At 42.8% G+C, this 17,453-nt stretch overlaps 1 protein-coding gene across 1 annotated transcript in view; it reads right to left on the minus strand.

Annotated features, from left to right (window-relative positions):
- rftn2 (raftlin family member 2) overlaps nucleotides 1-17,453 on the minus strand; it is a 28,817-nt gene that overhangs the window by 2,380 nt on the left and 8,984 nt on the right. The window contains exons 2-8 of the mRNA XM_061723213.1: nucleotides 7,641-7,821; nucleotides 6,040-6,148; nucleotides 5,776-5,950; nucleotides 3,539-3,757; nucleotides 1,410-1,516; nucleotides 696-799; nucleotides 526-607 (exon numbers count right to left, since the gene is read on the minus strand). Of these exons, the coding sequence (XP_061579197.1) occupies nucleotides 526-607; nucleotides 696-799; nucleotides 1,410-1,516; nucleotides 3,539-3,757; nucleotides 5,776-5,950; nucleotides 6,040-6,148; nucleotides 7,641-7,821 (977 nt within the window). The remainder of the gene's footprint in view (nucleotides 1-525; nucleotides 608-695; nucleotides 800-1,409; nucleotides 1,517-3,538; nucleotides 3,758-5,775; nucleotides 5,951-6,039; nucleotides 6,149-7,640; nucleotides 7,822-17,453) is intronic.

Raw genomic sequence — 17,453 nt, forward strand, 5'->3', positions numbered from 1 at the left:
TCATGAAAACAATTAATTTCTCTGTATAAACAAAACATTAGTGCTGTACTCGTATACCTCCGCAGGTAAGCTTATACTTGTTATATTACGTGTTATTTCAGTGTGCATTGTGGCAGCCACAGGATATATTAGTTTAAACTAAATTTAAAAAACATAATCTGAGGCTGAAATATGAGAAATGTCTATCACATAAGATAAATGTGTTTTTTATCTTTAATTTAAAACACTTGTTTTGAAGTAATAACACTTTAATTTTGCCAACTTTAATAATGATAACAATATTTATGTTCACTGCTTATTTTCACGTGGTGACAGGCAGGAGTACAGCATGTTCATATCCCCTGAAAGATAAAAACTGACAGTATTTTCGTGATCGTTTTCATGAATTTACACACAAATTTGTTCTGCTCTTCCTCATCAATGAAGCCTCTGTGAGGTGTTTTTGCTGATATGCATTTTTTTCTAAACACGGTAGCGTGCAGTATGGACAAATATTTCCACTTTGGCTTCATCTGTTAGTCTCACCTGGGTCCTCGGGTGTCCAGCTGCCGGGTTTCTGGTCGGTCGCTGCAGAAACACGACCTGTTTGGTGGCCAGATTCCCGTCACTAAACAGGCAAGAGCAGCAGGTTCAGAAAGAGGAGCATAAACTTCAAGGAGAGTTTCTAAAGTCTCTGTGAAGCGGCGTGCGTCTACCTGTCGTGTCGGATGATGGGTGTGGGCAGCACACACGTGAGCAGCCAGCCGAACTCTGCCAGCGTGTGAAGCAGCGGCCCGTAGTCCGTCTTTACACTGCTGCCCTGCAGGACAGAAATCAATCAATGTGGGTTTTTTATTTATTTATTAATCTTTATTTATACAAGTAAAATCTCATTGAGACCCAGGGTCTCATTTGCAAGAGAGACCTGTTTTCTATGGCTGATGTCAATTTTTACGACTTAAGAGAACCAATAGTTGATTTATGATGCAACTTTTTTTTTAAATATTGGGATAACTTCCTATTAAATATACACACCTGTCAGGTTGAGAATAACAAATGTTCTGGGCCCCATTAGGAATCAAATTCTGAACCTGAATCATCGTAATAAACTATATTTACAAAGCTCTTCTAATTAATGTTACAAAATGTGTAACATAGCAGCAGATAATTCAATTCAATCCAGCTTTACTGGCACGTCAACAGTATAATTCATCTTCAAATTAGTCCAATTCATATAAAACACAATAAAAGAGGAAATCAACAGATTGTATGGAAGCTTTTCTGAGCAAGCAGCAGGCGACTGTGAAACAAACCCCCCCCCCCCTCTAACAGGAAGAAGCCTCTGGTGGGACCAGACCCGGGAAGGGGGACCAGCCACGAGAGGACCGGAAAGGGGAGACGTCACCATGGAAACCCTCAGAGACGCTCACCTCGATGACGGTCCACTGCTCCACCACGATGGTGTCGTTGGCAGGAGGGGAGGTGCTCCTCTCCTCGTACACAAACAGTCCCTCCAGGGATCTGGGCACCGGCTCACCTGAAACACACCCACGGTTCCTGAAACACGTGTTCGGACCAACAATATCCACAAACACCTCACAGCGACACGAGTCCCACAGTTTTCCAGGAAGTAATTTCAGAGATCTTCAACAGCAAACGTGTTGACAGAAATGACTTGGTGACTAGTTTTATACCGTACTCTGTTTAATTGACTGCAGTCGCTTCTCAGTAATCAGAAGTTAAACTAAGAGAAGTTTAAAGGCACATTTATGAAAACCTTATTAACAGACATTTGCATTACTGACACTTGAGGTTAAGCATGCAGAAGACATCTCGGACGTGTGCGACACGCTGTCGTGGAGCCGCGCTGACGCGTGCGAGTGGGCTAATAGTGACCCACTTCTGTGGAAGTGGGTCCAGAGTTCCCCTGTGCTCATTATGACAGTTCTGCTGTACACACGATACTCTGACTGACCCAAATTCATCCTGCAAGCAGAGCACCGAGCCCACAAGTCCTCACGGAGCTTCACGTGTGCTGAAAATACTCAAGAGGACGCTTTCAGGTGTCCAACGGGTTTTAAGACAAAGGCAAGACGGGGTAATACCAACACACACACACACACACATATATATAAATACATGTATATATATATATATATATGCGCAGATGTATATATGTGTGCGTGTGTTTGTATGGGGCAAAATAAAATGACCGTATGAGCCACTTCCTGTTTTGTCTCCTCAGTCTTCCAGCAGATCTATATTTGGAGTCTTCCAGACCTCAGCGACCTCATTTCCTGTTTCTCTGTCAGCTGCACGGCATTTGTGTCACCGAACCTATCCTGGGTCGCAGCCGGGGACGGGGAGTCAAAAGAAAAATACACAATAAAATAAAGGCTGTGGTCTTTCACAAGTTCAGGGAGCGCTGGAGTTAAAGGGAAGACACCCGAGCTGCTGCGTGAACGTCCCCCTGGACGTTAAATGTGCTGAAACTGTGAATTTAACTGGTCACACGGAGACGGACGGAGGGCTCTGTCCGCTGAGTCGGTCCGTGTTCTGGTATTTGGCCCTGAGGCGAACATTACTGCAGTGCTGTTAATGGTAATCACTGATGATTACCATCAGGGAGGAAACGGTGCAGTACCACGGGACGTCACCGGGGCAGTATTGAGCGTCACCGCTCGACTCACCTGCCCTATTAAACATTGAGACAGCAAAAGGAAGACGAAATCACGGACAGAAGGCTCCGCCCGTCTCCGGTCAAACGTGGTGTTTAAACCGGATTTCAAACACGTTTGAAATGTTTTTAAAGTCTGATTTTCGATTGTTTCAGATCGTGTTAGGACACTTTTAAAACAAACTTTTGTGATTTTGTTGTCCGGTTTTCGAGCGTTTAGAAACACAGTTACAGACTGGTGGTGAACATGGGTTTAGACCTCACCCTGATCTGGTTTTGTCCTGATTTTGAGCAGGTTTTAACTCTGATACTGGACCCTTTTCAAACAGGCTGGTCTTGAACCGGTGTTCTGCCATTTTTTGCTGCTTTGCCAAAAAATGCTACCTAATGGTTTTCTACCTTTGTAGAGCTACAATTTTACTGTGTTTTACTCCCTAGCCCACGTCCTTTCCCCCCAAGTGGTCCTTGTCGCTTGCTAGGCCGTTATTGTAAATAAGAATGTGTTCTTAATGACCTGCCTGGTTAAATAAAGGCCAATGACTGAATGAATATAAAATAAAGCGATGGAAGTGTTTTTTTCTTCCTCTTTATCGTATAATGTTCACAAAGTGTAATGCGATTCATGTCATGGGTAGTGTATTTTGAAAGATCAAATACTCAACGTCCCATATTATCAATTTTACAGCGTGGCAATCAAACTTTGAAAATCGACTGTGCGCATGCGCAGAACCACAAAGTAGCATTTCTTGGCAGGTAGCAGAAATTGGCAGAACACCGGGATTCTTATATAACACGAGGTACAAACACATAACTGATGGACAGAGTTTGGACGGGTCTTTAGAAATACGGCTCAGAGTGTCCTGAAGTTCTCGCCGGACCAACCTTTGGGTGTGTCCCAGTACACGAAGGAGTCCACCAGCGACCAGCCCTTGCGGTAGTACGCCGCCGTCAGCTCCAGCCAGTCGGCCTCCAGGGCACTGACCACGTGGCCCTTCCTGGAAACGCGCATGGAGAGCGCCCCCTGGTGGTACTGGCAGGCCAGCGAGTCCAGAGGCGCGCAGCCCGGCGCCCAGGAGTGGAAGAAGACCAGCAATCTCAAGTCTGTAAGAGACAGCCCATGAAAATGCAGCCTCGGGACAGAAGGGGTGACATTACACCTGTCTCACACATATGTGAGAGGTTGGATGAATGAATGGTTTATTTCTGTTACGTTACATTATATGCAACTTAACTTGTGTGCATGTAACTGACAAAACATTATCATACATATTTACACTCATCAGTTTCACACAATAAACAATAACACACAAACTCTGTGTAACCGAACAGGAGAAGGCTGAAGCCGAAGCTTATTTCTGCCTATCCTGTACCTTCCAAAAGATAACCCAGTTTATCAGTAATACAAAAAGAAAGAAAAGAAAATTTACTCTAAATCGCTCTGCATAATTAAATTATATTCAAATCATTTTGCATTGTAATCCTTAATTATTTTGTCTTTCAATATTTTTTTAAAACTCAACAGAGATCTACATAATTTCAGTTCATCACAAAGTCCATTACATAATTTGACTCCCAAAAATGAAGCACATCTGTATTTAACATTAGTCCTCACATAACTTCTTAAATTATAATTAGTTTTTTTTTAATCTAAAGAAATGTTGAATACAAGTAGGAAGGCTTTTATTCTTAACTCAAAATAATATTTCTAATGTTTTTAAATAAACAATATCTATGAATTTTAATGTGTCTGACTCTATATATAATTTATTAGTAGTATCGCGATAAGAAACTATAAACTATAGGCGCTCGAAAGTTTGGTTAAATTTTACCAAAAAGGATGACAACAGGGCTACAACACTTGCAATGTGGACATATCAACAAAGGGGGGAAACTGTTAGGACTTGCCCAGCTGATGCGCTGGGAGTGCGGAGTCAGCCGGCGTGTGGTATGTCGCTGATTTATGGTTCCGTGTTACACCAACGCAGAGCCTACGGCGTAGGGTACGCGGCGACACGCACCGTACGTAAAATTATTTGTTGTATTTAGTTAATTTCTACAGAAAAATATTTATTTTATATTAAATACATATTTTATATTACAAATAATTTTGTGGAGACCCCCTGGCACACCATGGAGGAGCCCGAGGCTGGGGGCGTCTTAAGACCTCACTTATATTTTTTTGTTCAAAGATATATATATATATATATATATATATATATACACACATATATATATATATATATATGTGTGTATATATATATATATATATATATATATATATATATATATATATATATATATATATATATATATATATATATATATATATATACATACATACATACATACATACATACATACATACATACATACATACATACATACATACATACATACATACATACATACATACATACATACATACATACATACATACATACATACATACATACATACATACATACATACATACATACATACATACATACATACATACATACATACATACATACATACATACATACATACATACATACATACATACATACATACATACATACATACATACATACATACATACATACATACATACATACATACATACATACATACATACATACATACATACATACATACATACATACATACATACATACATACATACATACATACATACATACATACATACATACATACATACATACATACATACATACATATATATATATATATATATATATATATATACATACATACATACATACATACATACATACATACATACATACATATATATATATATATATATATATATATATATATATATATATATATATATATATATATATTGTATGCATGTGTTAGTTATTTAAGCTTAAATATTTATTGTAATTGTCTTAATATTTCATGTAAGCTTTCGGCAACAATGGTTACCATTCATGCCAATAAAGCCAATTTGAATTGAATTTGATATAAAACAAAGTTGATACTAAAATTTTTTGTTCTCCTTTTTTCCAAATGAGAATCGATAAGAGAATCGATAAAGAATTGAATCGTTAAGCAGAATCGAAAATGGAATCGGAATCGGAAAAATGTTATCACTTCCCATCCCTACTCACCGGGACTGTAGATGTTGTCCTCCTGCTCTCCGTCTGCGGTCGGGGTGTGAGGGGGCGTCCGCGGCGGGGAGCGGCAGCCCCTCTTGGGACTGTGCAGCCGCCCGCTGGTGATCCCGCTCACCTGCTGGAGGACGGAGCCGACGAACCGAACCCCCCCGCGAGCGCTGCTGTTCACCTGCAGGAGGGAACCAGAACCAGAACCAGAACCTCAGAGCTGTCGCCGGGTCTGTGAGTGGCAGTGAGGATGCAGTGAAGGTGACTGACCCGGTCGACCAGCGCCCTCACGGTGTCGCCCGTGAGCGAGTCTCCGGGCAACGGCCACTCCTCCACCCTCAGCAGGGGCACGCTGTGACACACGGGCGCCTTCTGGTTACTGCGGACACACGGACACAGACGGCCGTTACAACCCCAGCGGGAGAGCTGCAGACGCCAGCAGATTAATCATTTACAGCATCGGCGGGAGACGGGAGCCAGCGCCCGCCTCAGCAGCCTCACGCAGGTGAACAGCACGCAGGAAGTGTCACACACTGGTTCTGTTTTTATTACAGGGCCAACGGTTCAGCTCGGCTGTATGACGCTAGAGAAGGTCCATCACCACAGAGGAAACACTCAAATATTGCTAAAACCTGTTGTCTTTTTGCGGTGGTTGGGCCTCTCCTGACCTGCACTGGTTAAAGCCTATATTAGATTTTCACCTATTTCAAGTAGATTTTCACTTAAAAAAAGTAGAAAAATCTGCCAGTGGAACAAGATTTTTTTTGCTTGTAATGAGAAGATAAATCTTGTTCCACTGGCAGATTTTTCTACTTATTTCAAGTGAAAATTTACTTGAAACAGGTGAAAATTGTCAAATAACAAGTTATTATTCTGGTAATTGCTTGTTTTAAGTGTAATGAGATTTATTGACTAAAAATAAGACATTTTTACTAGAAATAAGACAAATATTCCTGGTAAGACTTTTGCAGTGAACAAGCAAGTGTAGATGATGGATAATTTTGTTCAGTCTGGCTGTGATGTGTGGTGGTTCTAGGTCTCGTTTAGATCTTGTTTAGTCGTAGTTTCTGGTTTGTTTGTGGTCTTCCTTAGTCTCCTTGCTGTCTTCAGTCATCTAGTTTTGGTCTTTGTGGTTTTCTTTGTTTTTGTTGTGGCGCTTCTGGATCTCATTTGGATGCACTTTAGTTTTCTTGTGGCGTCTTGTTTAGTCTTGTTTTGGTAGTTTTTAATCAGTCATTGGGCTTTTAGTCCAAACAAACACCAACATATTCTTGTGGTGTGTCGCTTTTTTTTTGTCCTTCGTCTTGTAGTTTAGTCTTTTGTGCTTCAATCTGATTGTGGTTGTGTAGTTTAGTCTTCTTTTGGTTTGTTTATGTCTCCAGGCTAAGACGCCTCAGCTTTTATCATCAGTCCACTTCCAGCTGCACTGACCCACACTTGATCAGTTTTGAAAGTTTTTGCACCTTCTTTGTTCAGATTCTCAGTAAATCTACGTTTTTAACCACAAATCCAGCAGACTGGACTAAACCATAAAAGAAGCAGTCAAGCCCGGTGTTGACCCTGGCTCTTGGTCGTGGTTTTGAGGAACTTCTGAGCCCTCAGTTGCAGCCCTCCAACCTATCCAGCATCAGTGATCGGGCAGAGCTCGGCCTCATTGGCTGCTGAGGGACGCCTGTTGTTGGGTGGATTTGGGTGGAGGAGTCAAACCAAAACATCACCCCCCCACCCTCCATGAGGGGTTTCTATTAAATATGCAGCTGACTTCATCTATCTTTCATCTACTTACTACACAGTCTGATGGGACTGGAGGGGTTGCATTTCAAAGCCTGGGCTCAGGGTTGGGGTTTAAAGGCGGGTCAGGACTGGTGTACCTGGGTCTGGGACGGGCCAGGATGGCGCGGTACAGCAGACTGAAGGGCAGCGAGCGGGTCCGGCCCACGGACAGGATGATCGGGTGCAGGGCGGTCAGGACGTAGCCCTGCGTGTAGTAAGGCTGCAGGGCCTGAGGCAGCTCCGACAGCGAGGACACGTACTGGACTGTGGGGCGGCTGCCTGCATGGACGGAGAGGTCATGGTTACATTCACATATCTGACATGTTGTCCCTCTTCATCAACCATTCCTTTTTATTCCTTCAGTTAAAATTGTTGAAATTTCATGAACTAGTAGACTATAGTATTCTGCAAATTATGTTTAAATCTCATAAGAAAAACTTTACCAATCAACATTCAGAAAAGATTTGAAAAAAGAGAAAGCAAGTATAACTTAAAAGGAACAGAGATTTTTAAAAACGATGCAGGACTAAATTGATGGAACATTGTGTTTCTGTGAAAGGAATCAGTTTATGGAACAATCTGAATAAAGAAAACAAAGAATCCAAATCAAACATTACATTCAAAAGAACAATTAAAGCCTGTATGTTAAGTAAATATAATGAAATATGTTAGTTAAGTATGATTGACATACCCATAGACGGTGGTAATTTTATTTTATTTTAGTTTTTCATTCACTTAGTTATTGTTTTTTTTTAGTTTTTTTTTAAAATTTATGTTATTTGTGAAGTTATTTCTTGGAAAAAGGGGCAGATTAGATAAGATCCTTCTTCTTTCTGCTCCCTTTTCATTCACAATTTAAGAACATTTGTATTTGTATTGAATTGTTTTATTTTTTTGAATGAAATAAAGAATAAATGAATGAATGAATGAATGAATGAATGAATGAATGAATGAATGAATGAACCACAGAGTGAACGGGGGCACTTCTTGAGCGCTAGTTGCACAAAATGAAGGTTGAAAATGTTAATTACTTCAGAAAAGACATGAAAAAGTGCAGTCATGAAGGGAGTGTGGATGCTTCAAAACGCTTTAGGAAGTCTCTAATCTGTTCCCGGGATGTTTTATTTCTGCTTTTTTAAACATCAAACTTGTTCCCATCACAGTGCGACTTGAGCTGGTGGAGTCTTACTTCATGTTTGGTTTGGTTTTTCCTCCAAACAGCCCTGATTGGGAAACCCTGCAACCATCGCTGAGCTTCCTGTGTCCACAAAGAGCGGCTGTTCACGGAGAAGCTTGGCTACCAGCCAGGCACGCATAGAAAGGACTATCTCCATCATCAAGTGTGAGAGCAACTCTAAGCTGAAGAAGTTTTGCCATTCCGCTGATCTGGACCATTCAGATGTGTGTTAGCACAATGCCAAAGAGGAACGATATCAGCAGTCATCTTAGAGCAGCAACTGTTGCTCCTCAGCTGGGAAGGCTTATACAGCCACTTTATAACATCTCGGGTGCATAATTTAATAGTGAGAAAACATTTCAGACAGCTGCTCATCTTCCCAGGAGCAGACGTGGAGCCAGTTGGCATCAAGGTCAGAGCATCATGGTGAGAGAAATTTAAACAAAAAAAAAAATAAGCGTTGCATCGCAGAGGAAAATAAAATTAGGTAAGAGAGCTCAAAGTGCTTCTTTAATTTCTCCCAGACAACAATGAGATCTGTGTGATACCAAAACTGAGACTATGGCTTCTCTCCATCTTTTTTTTCCTCCAGAGTCAAGACTCGTTATCTCAGTTTGTTTTCCATCTAAGATTTAAAAAGAGAGATCTCATCTGGCTCGGATATTATTCAGATTTCCTTCGGGCTGAGAAGTCCGAGAGCTCCATCTATGAACTCAAACACCAAATACCAAGTATAAAAACCAAGAGCACTAATACGCCGTCCTTATTTTGATGAATATACTCGTCCATGAGAATAAACGTATACATAATAATAAACAAAATGCTGAATTATTTTATTTGCAATGCACAAGAGAGACAATTACTGACTAAAGACAGTTGAATATCTCCCTGGATCTATTACTATAAGACTATGTTGAGGCTCAGCTGCACTTGGCGGTGAAAGTTTGGGTTTCCTTTTCATCTGCAGTCGGGCAGCCGACGGGCAGGGATGAGCTGAACCTGGGTGGTGCAACAGGACAAAGAGCCAAGCACACCCACAAACCCACAACAGAACTGCAGGAAAAAGAGAAGAACCACAGTTCTGCTGTTGGTCCCATCAAAGACCCAAAATCCCGAGCTCAACCCGACTGAAAGGCTGCGGTGGGACCTTAAGAGATCAGGAACAAATGTCTGCCGTCCCAAATAAACTGAAGCAAAACATCAAAACAGAAGACAACTACTCCAAGTCATTTACCTCAGTACCTCGGCTTAATTAATAATAATATGTCATGTTGTTTTCCTCTGAGATTGGATTAACTTTATTTTAAGACCTTAAACTATAATTATTATTCCTAACAATTTCCAGATGCATCAAACGTCAGAATTTAAGGAGCATGTCGTCTCTTTTTCATGATTGTATTTGTCTTCACGCTCCCACTGTGGCGATTCAGAACAAAAACAAATCCCTATAAGGTCAATTTTCAGGGGAAGACTTGGCTTTAGTTCATGAAACAGTTTCATTTCATAGCAGATTACATGCTGTGAGGACATCTTTACTTCTCTGAAACGTCATATCTGACACGTAGTCCTCAGGAGTCGTGTAAAACACGGACGTGTGTGTCAGAGCGGGGTAGCATTCCTCACCACAACCCCCCACTTTCTCACCAACCAGCGCCCAGGAGGCCCGGGAGTCCAGCCTGCAGCTGACACCGCTCACGGCACGGGTCACCTCGCTGGTTCCCGCTACCATCGGGAACAGCACCAGAACCTCAGTGAAGCCGGGCCCGGGAAAACTCCCGACGAGAGTTCGCTGGCATTCCTGCGGTTTTTAACGCCGTTCCCGAGCTCTGAGGTCATTTAACATGGGGAACCACGAACCCAGAGATTAAGAGGCTTTGCTTTCATATAGTTTTCAAACCTGACTGCATTAGGCATTAGAGCCCCGGATGCAAACATTAACTCACACAAGAGAAATGTGTAACAAATGTGTCCCTGATCGGAACGTGGAGCACTCGCAGCAGCCTGGGCAGGGTCAGCCCAGCAAAAACAGGCGCCCACGCCGCAGTTAAATGCTCCCAGGAGGACCACGCTGGCGCGCAAACACACCTCTAAACAAGGCTTTTGTTGCAGGCTTTTGCTCTCCTCCTCCCCTGCTTTCAACCCCCCTCCTCCCCGTTGCCACTCGGCCCGTCGACTGGGACACTGAGGCTTCTGTTCAGAGCTGCGTGGGAGAAAAAAGACGGGGAGGAGGGGGAGGACGAGCCAAGAACCGTCTAAAGAGGCAGAGGAAGTTCACGAGTAGCTGAGAAACAGGAGTCCTCAGAGAGGGGTGACGGGGCTGGGGGAACGGGAGGTGAGGGAGGGAGGAAGGAGTTTACGGATCAAGTGTCGGATGGGGTTTGAAGGTGTGAAAAAGGGAAAGCTGCCTGGTAAAGAGGAGCCAAGAAAAGAGAAAAGACGCCTCACCACCACTCATTCGCTTCGGCGGTCTTTCAAGTCAGACTCTGAGCCGGTAAAAGAAATATAACGGCTTGATTTCAACCTCTGAGCTAGGAATCATTTAAAGCCTGTGTTTAATTCAGTGCAGCATGAAGGCGGCATGTCAAGGAAAAGGGTTTTGGCCGATGAAATGCTTCTTTGAATGGGATTGCACCAAAGATTTGGCCATGAGAGCACGTCCGAGAAATCACTGTAAGGTGTGGAGATGCACCGATGCATGTGATGAGTGAACATCCTTCATCACCACGATTCAGAGCAACTTCTGCTCCCGGTTGCGCAGCGTCACTTTCAGGGAAGATCTTGCTTATTTCAGCAACGCAAACCACTGAAAGCATTTTCAAACACCGTGAGAGAGAAACACTTTACAAAGTAGAGTCCAGAAAGTTGTTTTTATTGTGTTTAAGAAGACTTAATGCTGCGCTGAAGAAAACACAGTTCTCTTCTGACGTATTTCTGGCATCAGATTTAAACACATTTTTCACATCTACGCATGGACCCAAACAGCAGCTTTACTTTTCTTAAGACTGGCTCCCTCAGGAGGAGTTACTGCCTCATCTAAAGATGCGCAGGACGTCCTAAAGGTTCGAATTACCTGCTCCAGACTTGACCTGCTTCACATATATGGATCTTGCCTGCAGAACATTGGGTGCAGACGTGTAAAACCTTTTAAATTAACAAAATTAACTTAAAGGGGACATATTATGGCATTTAATGTATACAGTCAGTCCGGAAAGTATTCAGAACGCTTCACTTTTCCCACATTCTTTTATGTTACAGCCCTATTGATAATAGGAATAAATTCTTTTTTTTTTTCTCAGAATTCTACACAAAATACCCCATAATGACAACATGAAAGAAGTTTTGTTATGATTTTTGTAAATTTATAAAAAATAAAAAAACTATAAATATCACCTGTGCATAAGTATTCATAACTCGTAGTTGTAAAAAAAGTTTGTAGCTTTTGAAAAAAAGTTTGTAGCTTTTGTAAAAAAAGTTTGTAGCTTTGTAAAAAAAGTTTGTAGCTTTGTAAAAAAACTTTGTAGCTTTGTAAAAAAAGTTTGTAGCTTTGTAAAAAAACTTTGTAGCTTTGTAAAAAAAGTTTGTAGCTTTGTAAAAAAACTTTGTAGCTTTGTAAAAAAAGTTTGTAGCTTTGTAAAAAAACTTTGTAGCTTTGTAAAAAGTTTGTAGCTTTGTATCTAGAAGTACATATATGTTTTGCAAGTACAAATATTTTTTGCAAGTACAAATATTTTTTTCACACGCACAAAATATTTTTACAAGTACAAATATTTTTTGCAAGTACAAATATTTTTTGCACACGCACAAAATATTTCTACAAGTAGCCTACAAAGTTTATTTACAGATACAAAATACTTATGGCATTAATTTGAGCCCATACCCCGCCCCTAAAATGAAGCACAGAAAAAGGCTTTAGAAGCGGTAAAACTAGAGACATGGCCCACAGGCTGAATTTCTGATTTATGTAGAAAAAACAAGCTTTAGCTTGTTTTTAAAGACATTCAAGGCCTTTTTAAAATACAGTCAGTCCGGAAAGTATTCAGAACGCTTCACTTTTCCCACATTCTTTTATGTTACAGCCCTATTGATAATAGGAATAAATTCTTTTTTTTTTCTCAGAATTCTACACAAAATACCCCATAATGACAACATGAAAGAAGTTTTGTTATGATTTTTGTAAATTTATAAAAAATAAAAAACTATAAATATCACCTGTGCATAAGTATTCAGAACGTTTGCCATGAAGCTCAAAATTGAGTTTTGGTTCATTCTGTTTCCACTGACCTCTCTCAAGTTGTTTCTACAGCTTAATCGGAGTCCACCTGTGGTGAATTCAGTTGATCGGACTTGATTTGGAAAGACACACACCTGTCTATATAAGCTCTCACAGTTGGCAGTGCATGTTGCAACACAAACCAAACATGAAGTCAAAAGAATTGTCTTCAGACCTCCGAAACAGGATTGTTTCGAGGCACAAATCTGGGGAAGGGTACAGAAAAATGTCTGCTGCTTTGAAGGTCCCAGTGAGCACTGTGGCCTGCATCATCCTTAAATGGAAGAAGTTTGGAACCACCAGGAATCTCCCTATAGCTGGCCGCCCGCCTAAGCTGAGCAATCGGGGGAGAAGGGCCTTAGTCAGAGAGGTGACCAAGGACCCGACGGTCACTCTGTCAGAGCTCCAGCGTTCCTCTGTGGAGAGAGGAGAAACTTCAAAGAAGGACAACCATCTCTGCAGCAATCCACCAATCTGGCTTGTATGGTAGAGTGGCCAGGCGCAAGCCCCTCCTTACTAAAAAGCACATGGCAGCCCGACTGGAGTTTGCCAAAAGGCACCTGGAGGACTCTCAGACCATGAGAAAAAAATCCTCTGGTCTGATGAGACAAAGATTGAACTATTTGGCATGAATTCCACGCGTCGTGTTTGGAGGAGACCAGGCACCGCTCATCACCTGGAGAACACCATCCCTACAGTGAAGCATGGTGGTGGCAGCATCATGCTGTGGGGCTGTTTTTCATCAGCAGGACCTGGGCGACTAGTCAGGATTGAGGGAAAGATGAATGCAGCCATGTACAGAGACATCTTGGATGATAACCTGATCCAGAGTGCTGTTGACCTCAGACTAGGACGACGCTTCATCTTTCAGCAGGACAACGACCCATAGCACACAGCCAAAATATCAAAGGAGTGGCTTCAGAACAACCATGTCAATGTCCTTGAGTGGCCCAGCCAGAGCCCAGACCTGAATCCCATCGAACATCTCTGGAGAGATCTGAAAATGGCTGTACACCGACGCTCCCCATCCAACCTGATGGAGCTTGAGAGGGTCTGTAAGGAAGAATGGGCAAAACTGCCCAAGAATAGGTGTGCCAAACTTGTAGCAACCTATTCAAAAAGACTTGAGGCTGTAATTGCTGCCAGAGGAGCTTCTACAAAGTATTAAGCAAACGTTATGAATACTAATGCTCAGATGATTTCTTGTTATTTTTATTTTTAATACATTTACAAAAGTCGCATCAAAACCTCTTCCATGTTGTCATTATGGGGTGTTTTGTGTAGAATTCTGAGGAAAAAAAAATGAATTTATTCCTATTATCAATAGGGCTGTAACATAAAAGAATGTGGGAAAAGTGAAGCATTCTGAATACTTTCCGGACTGACTGTATTTTAAAAAGGCCTTGAATGTCTTAAAAACAAGCTAAAGCTTGTTTTTTCTACATAAATCAGAAATTCAGCCTGTGGGCCATGTCTCTAGTTTTACCGCTTCTAAAGCCTTTTTCTGTGCTTCATTTTAGGGGCGGGGAGGCTATGATAATGAGGCTCTGCGCTGATTGGCTGCTTGAATGACGTGTAGCAGAGGAGGGAACAAAGCGTCGCTCCGGGGAGAAGAGCAGCGGCTGCGTAGCAAAGCGTGTCCACGGTTCTGCGTTAAATCAACGCGTACCCTACGCCGTAGGCTCTGCGTTGGTGTAACGCAGAACCATAAATCATCCTTTAGTCACCTCGTCTTCACACAGGAAGACTTAATTTAATTCTAAACAGTTACACCACAGTTCTTTACTCCAATTCCTCATTTCATTTATGTTACAAGACAAATGAATCATGTTAACTGTAAAGAAATCACAACACTGAATTTTCACAAATGGCAACTTTATTGTTAAAATATATAAATAACATTTATGCACTATTGCTGGCTCAAGGAAGGGCCGCACGTCTTCTGAAGGTGTCGTTGAACAGCTCCAGGTGCATTGCTTGGCAGATCTGAAACCATAAAGAGAAGAAAAATGTATTACGGTACTAATAGAGCCGCCGGCGCCCGGAGCCCCTGGGCCCAGGGGGTTCCTCGACGGTCCGGTCCGTGAGCAGCTCCGTGAGCGGCCCCGGTGCTCCGGAGCTAAGCTAAATACTTTCCCCATGCAAAGATCATACAAATATAACATATATAACATATAACATAAAAAATTAACGTCACTTACCGCTGACTCGTGTGCAGTTGCCGGGTCCGTACTGTTGGCACTGATCCTTTTATGACGGGAAAATGTTGATGCAAAACCTCATTTTAACTCTCCCTCGCGGGGGAAACAGCCACCGCTTCTAAACAATGGCTGAAGCTCCAGCCGGCGGAGAGAGCTGGTTGTGGGCGTGGTTTCAGCAGCGGGGGCCGACCTATGGAAATGAGCGCCTATGGTGACGTCACCATAGGCGCAGATTCAGAACGGGCTGTAGAAAAGTCACATGACACTGGAAGATTCTGCAGGGCGGGGGTACAGACCTTGCAGAAATTCATTGGATTTCATCTTTTCTGTATTGGCAGGGTGAGGGGAGACCACTTTATATATGTTAAAACAAGAAAAAACGTGTTTTTCATAATAGGTCCCCTTTAAGGGTTATGTAGAGATGAGAAGAAGGAAGAAGACTCAATGACTCGAAAATATTGCTTAAGTTCGGGGCCAAAACTGTAAAGGAAACTGTAATCGAAAGTGCTCCTCCGTCTTGTTCCACCTGAAGCCTGAATTAGTTTTCCTCCACCACTATCAGTGTACTTTCCTTTTTATGGGTACACGATGTTCAATGCCTCCAGCAAACGGCCAGAAAAAGCACATTTTCCGCCGTTTGTGCCGACTCTTACACGGGCACGGAGACATAAAAACAAGATAATCCTCATTTAAAGAAGCTATTAAAACTGCTGCCGTGGAGCATTTCAGATGGTTCTCCCAGCGTTAGACACACCAGGTCATCCGTGGCGGCTCTGAAGCCGGGCACAAACTGGAACTGCCTTTTCCGTGCCCTTGAAACCTGCTGGAAAATGAAATACGCGCAGCGCTGATTCTAATCTGAATTAATCCAGCCCTGCAGCCTCGGATCTGACAGATTACAGGAAATGGTGGTGGCAGGCGGGTACAGAAGGCCAAGGGTGGGCAGGTCAGACCTCATCAGGACAGAATTATCTCAGCAGATTAAACCACGCTTCTGAGTCAGGTTAAACTACATCCTGCCCCCCCCCCCCCATCTCCACCTGTTACTATGACCCTCGATTGCCTTTATCGTCAACATGAAGCACTTAGGATGGAGCTCTTTTGCAGGGATGTGAAGGCAAAGGCTTTGGAAGATCTGCCTTGCCCAGACGCCACTCCTCGCTTAAACAAGACCGAGTTTTTCCAGAGAGAACAAGAGTTCAACCAGTCTCCTGCTGTGTCCAGTAAGTGTGAAGGAGCCATTCAGGACAATCAGTCAATGGAAAAGTGTAACTCCTTTCGGATTCATCACTCTCTTTTCTGGTGGAAAAGAAAAGCGCCTTATGTTTTTTAGTCCACATGCTCTGCTCCTCTCAGAGAGACAGGATGTGCACAGCTTTTACTGTACATGTACCTCGGCTGGCAGCAATCAGCTCAGCCATTAGGCCCTTTGAAGTGCTGCCTGCAGCTCCGGCCCGACGTCCACCCTCCTCCCGGTCGGAGGGAAACGAGGCCGAGCTGGCTGGGAGCACTGGGAGATGCGTGGAGCGGCGAGGACGTGACAGCCAGTGTGTGCGCGCCCCAGAAACGCTTCATCGGTTCAAGGAGAAGTGACGGTGTCCTCCAACCGGAGACCAGATTCATTCATCACATCTGATTCCAGCTCTGAGCCTGCGGGACCAACTGGAAATGTTTTCAGGGCAAATAGGCAGCAGGAAGATGAAGAGTTTGAGAACTGAATTTAAAGGAGCATGAGGCTCCTTTTAAGAAATGAGACTCTCTAGCGCCACCCTTCGCCACGACGGCCGTTGGGGGTACTGCAGCCAACAGCGAAGCCGGCACGGGAGAACGGGGAGAACGCGCATGTGGCGTCATGTGACGTCACATCCGCAGGACAGCGCGGGAAATTCGGGACCGAATTGCAGCACATTTTGCAGCACACAGCCTGTTCAATGCAACGGAGAGATACACTAGAGGGCTCATTATTTTGGGTTTGGAACGCTTCATCTGACATTATTACTAGAAAACTTAAAACGTATATGGATTTTTTTCATAAATCCTGCCACAATCCGGCCTCAAGCTCCTTTAAAGAACCACAAAGGATATTTTTCATCACGTTCAAATATTGCTTTCGGTGTCATTCAAGGGAGTTTTCTGGTGATTTTAGAGGCACCCCTGTGGTTTCCCATCTATGTTATCGTCAAAAAGCAGCCGTTTGGACCCGTGTAGCGGCCGTTTTTACGACATTTGCCACCATGTCACAAGTGATGAGACCAGCTCAGAG

Source organism: Cololabis saira, chromosome 6 (assembly GCF_033807715.1).
Source record: "Cololabis saira isolate AMF1-May2022 chromosome 6, fColSai1.1, whole genome shotgun sequence".
In the NCBI taxonomy this organism is placed as follows: Eukaryota; Metazoa; Chordata; class Actinopteri; order Beloniformes; family Belonidae; genus Cololabis; species Cololabis saira.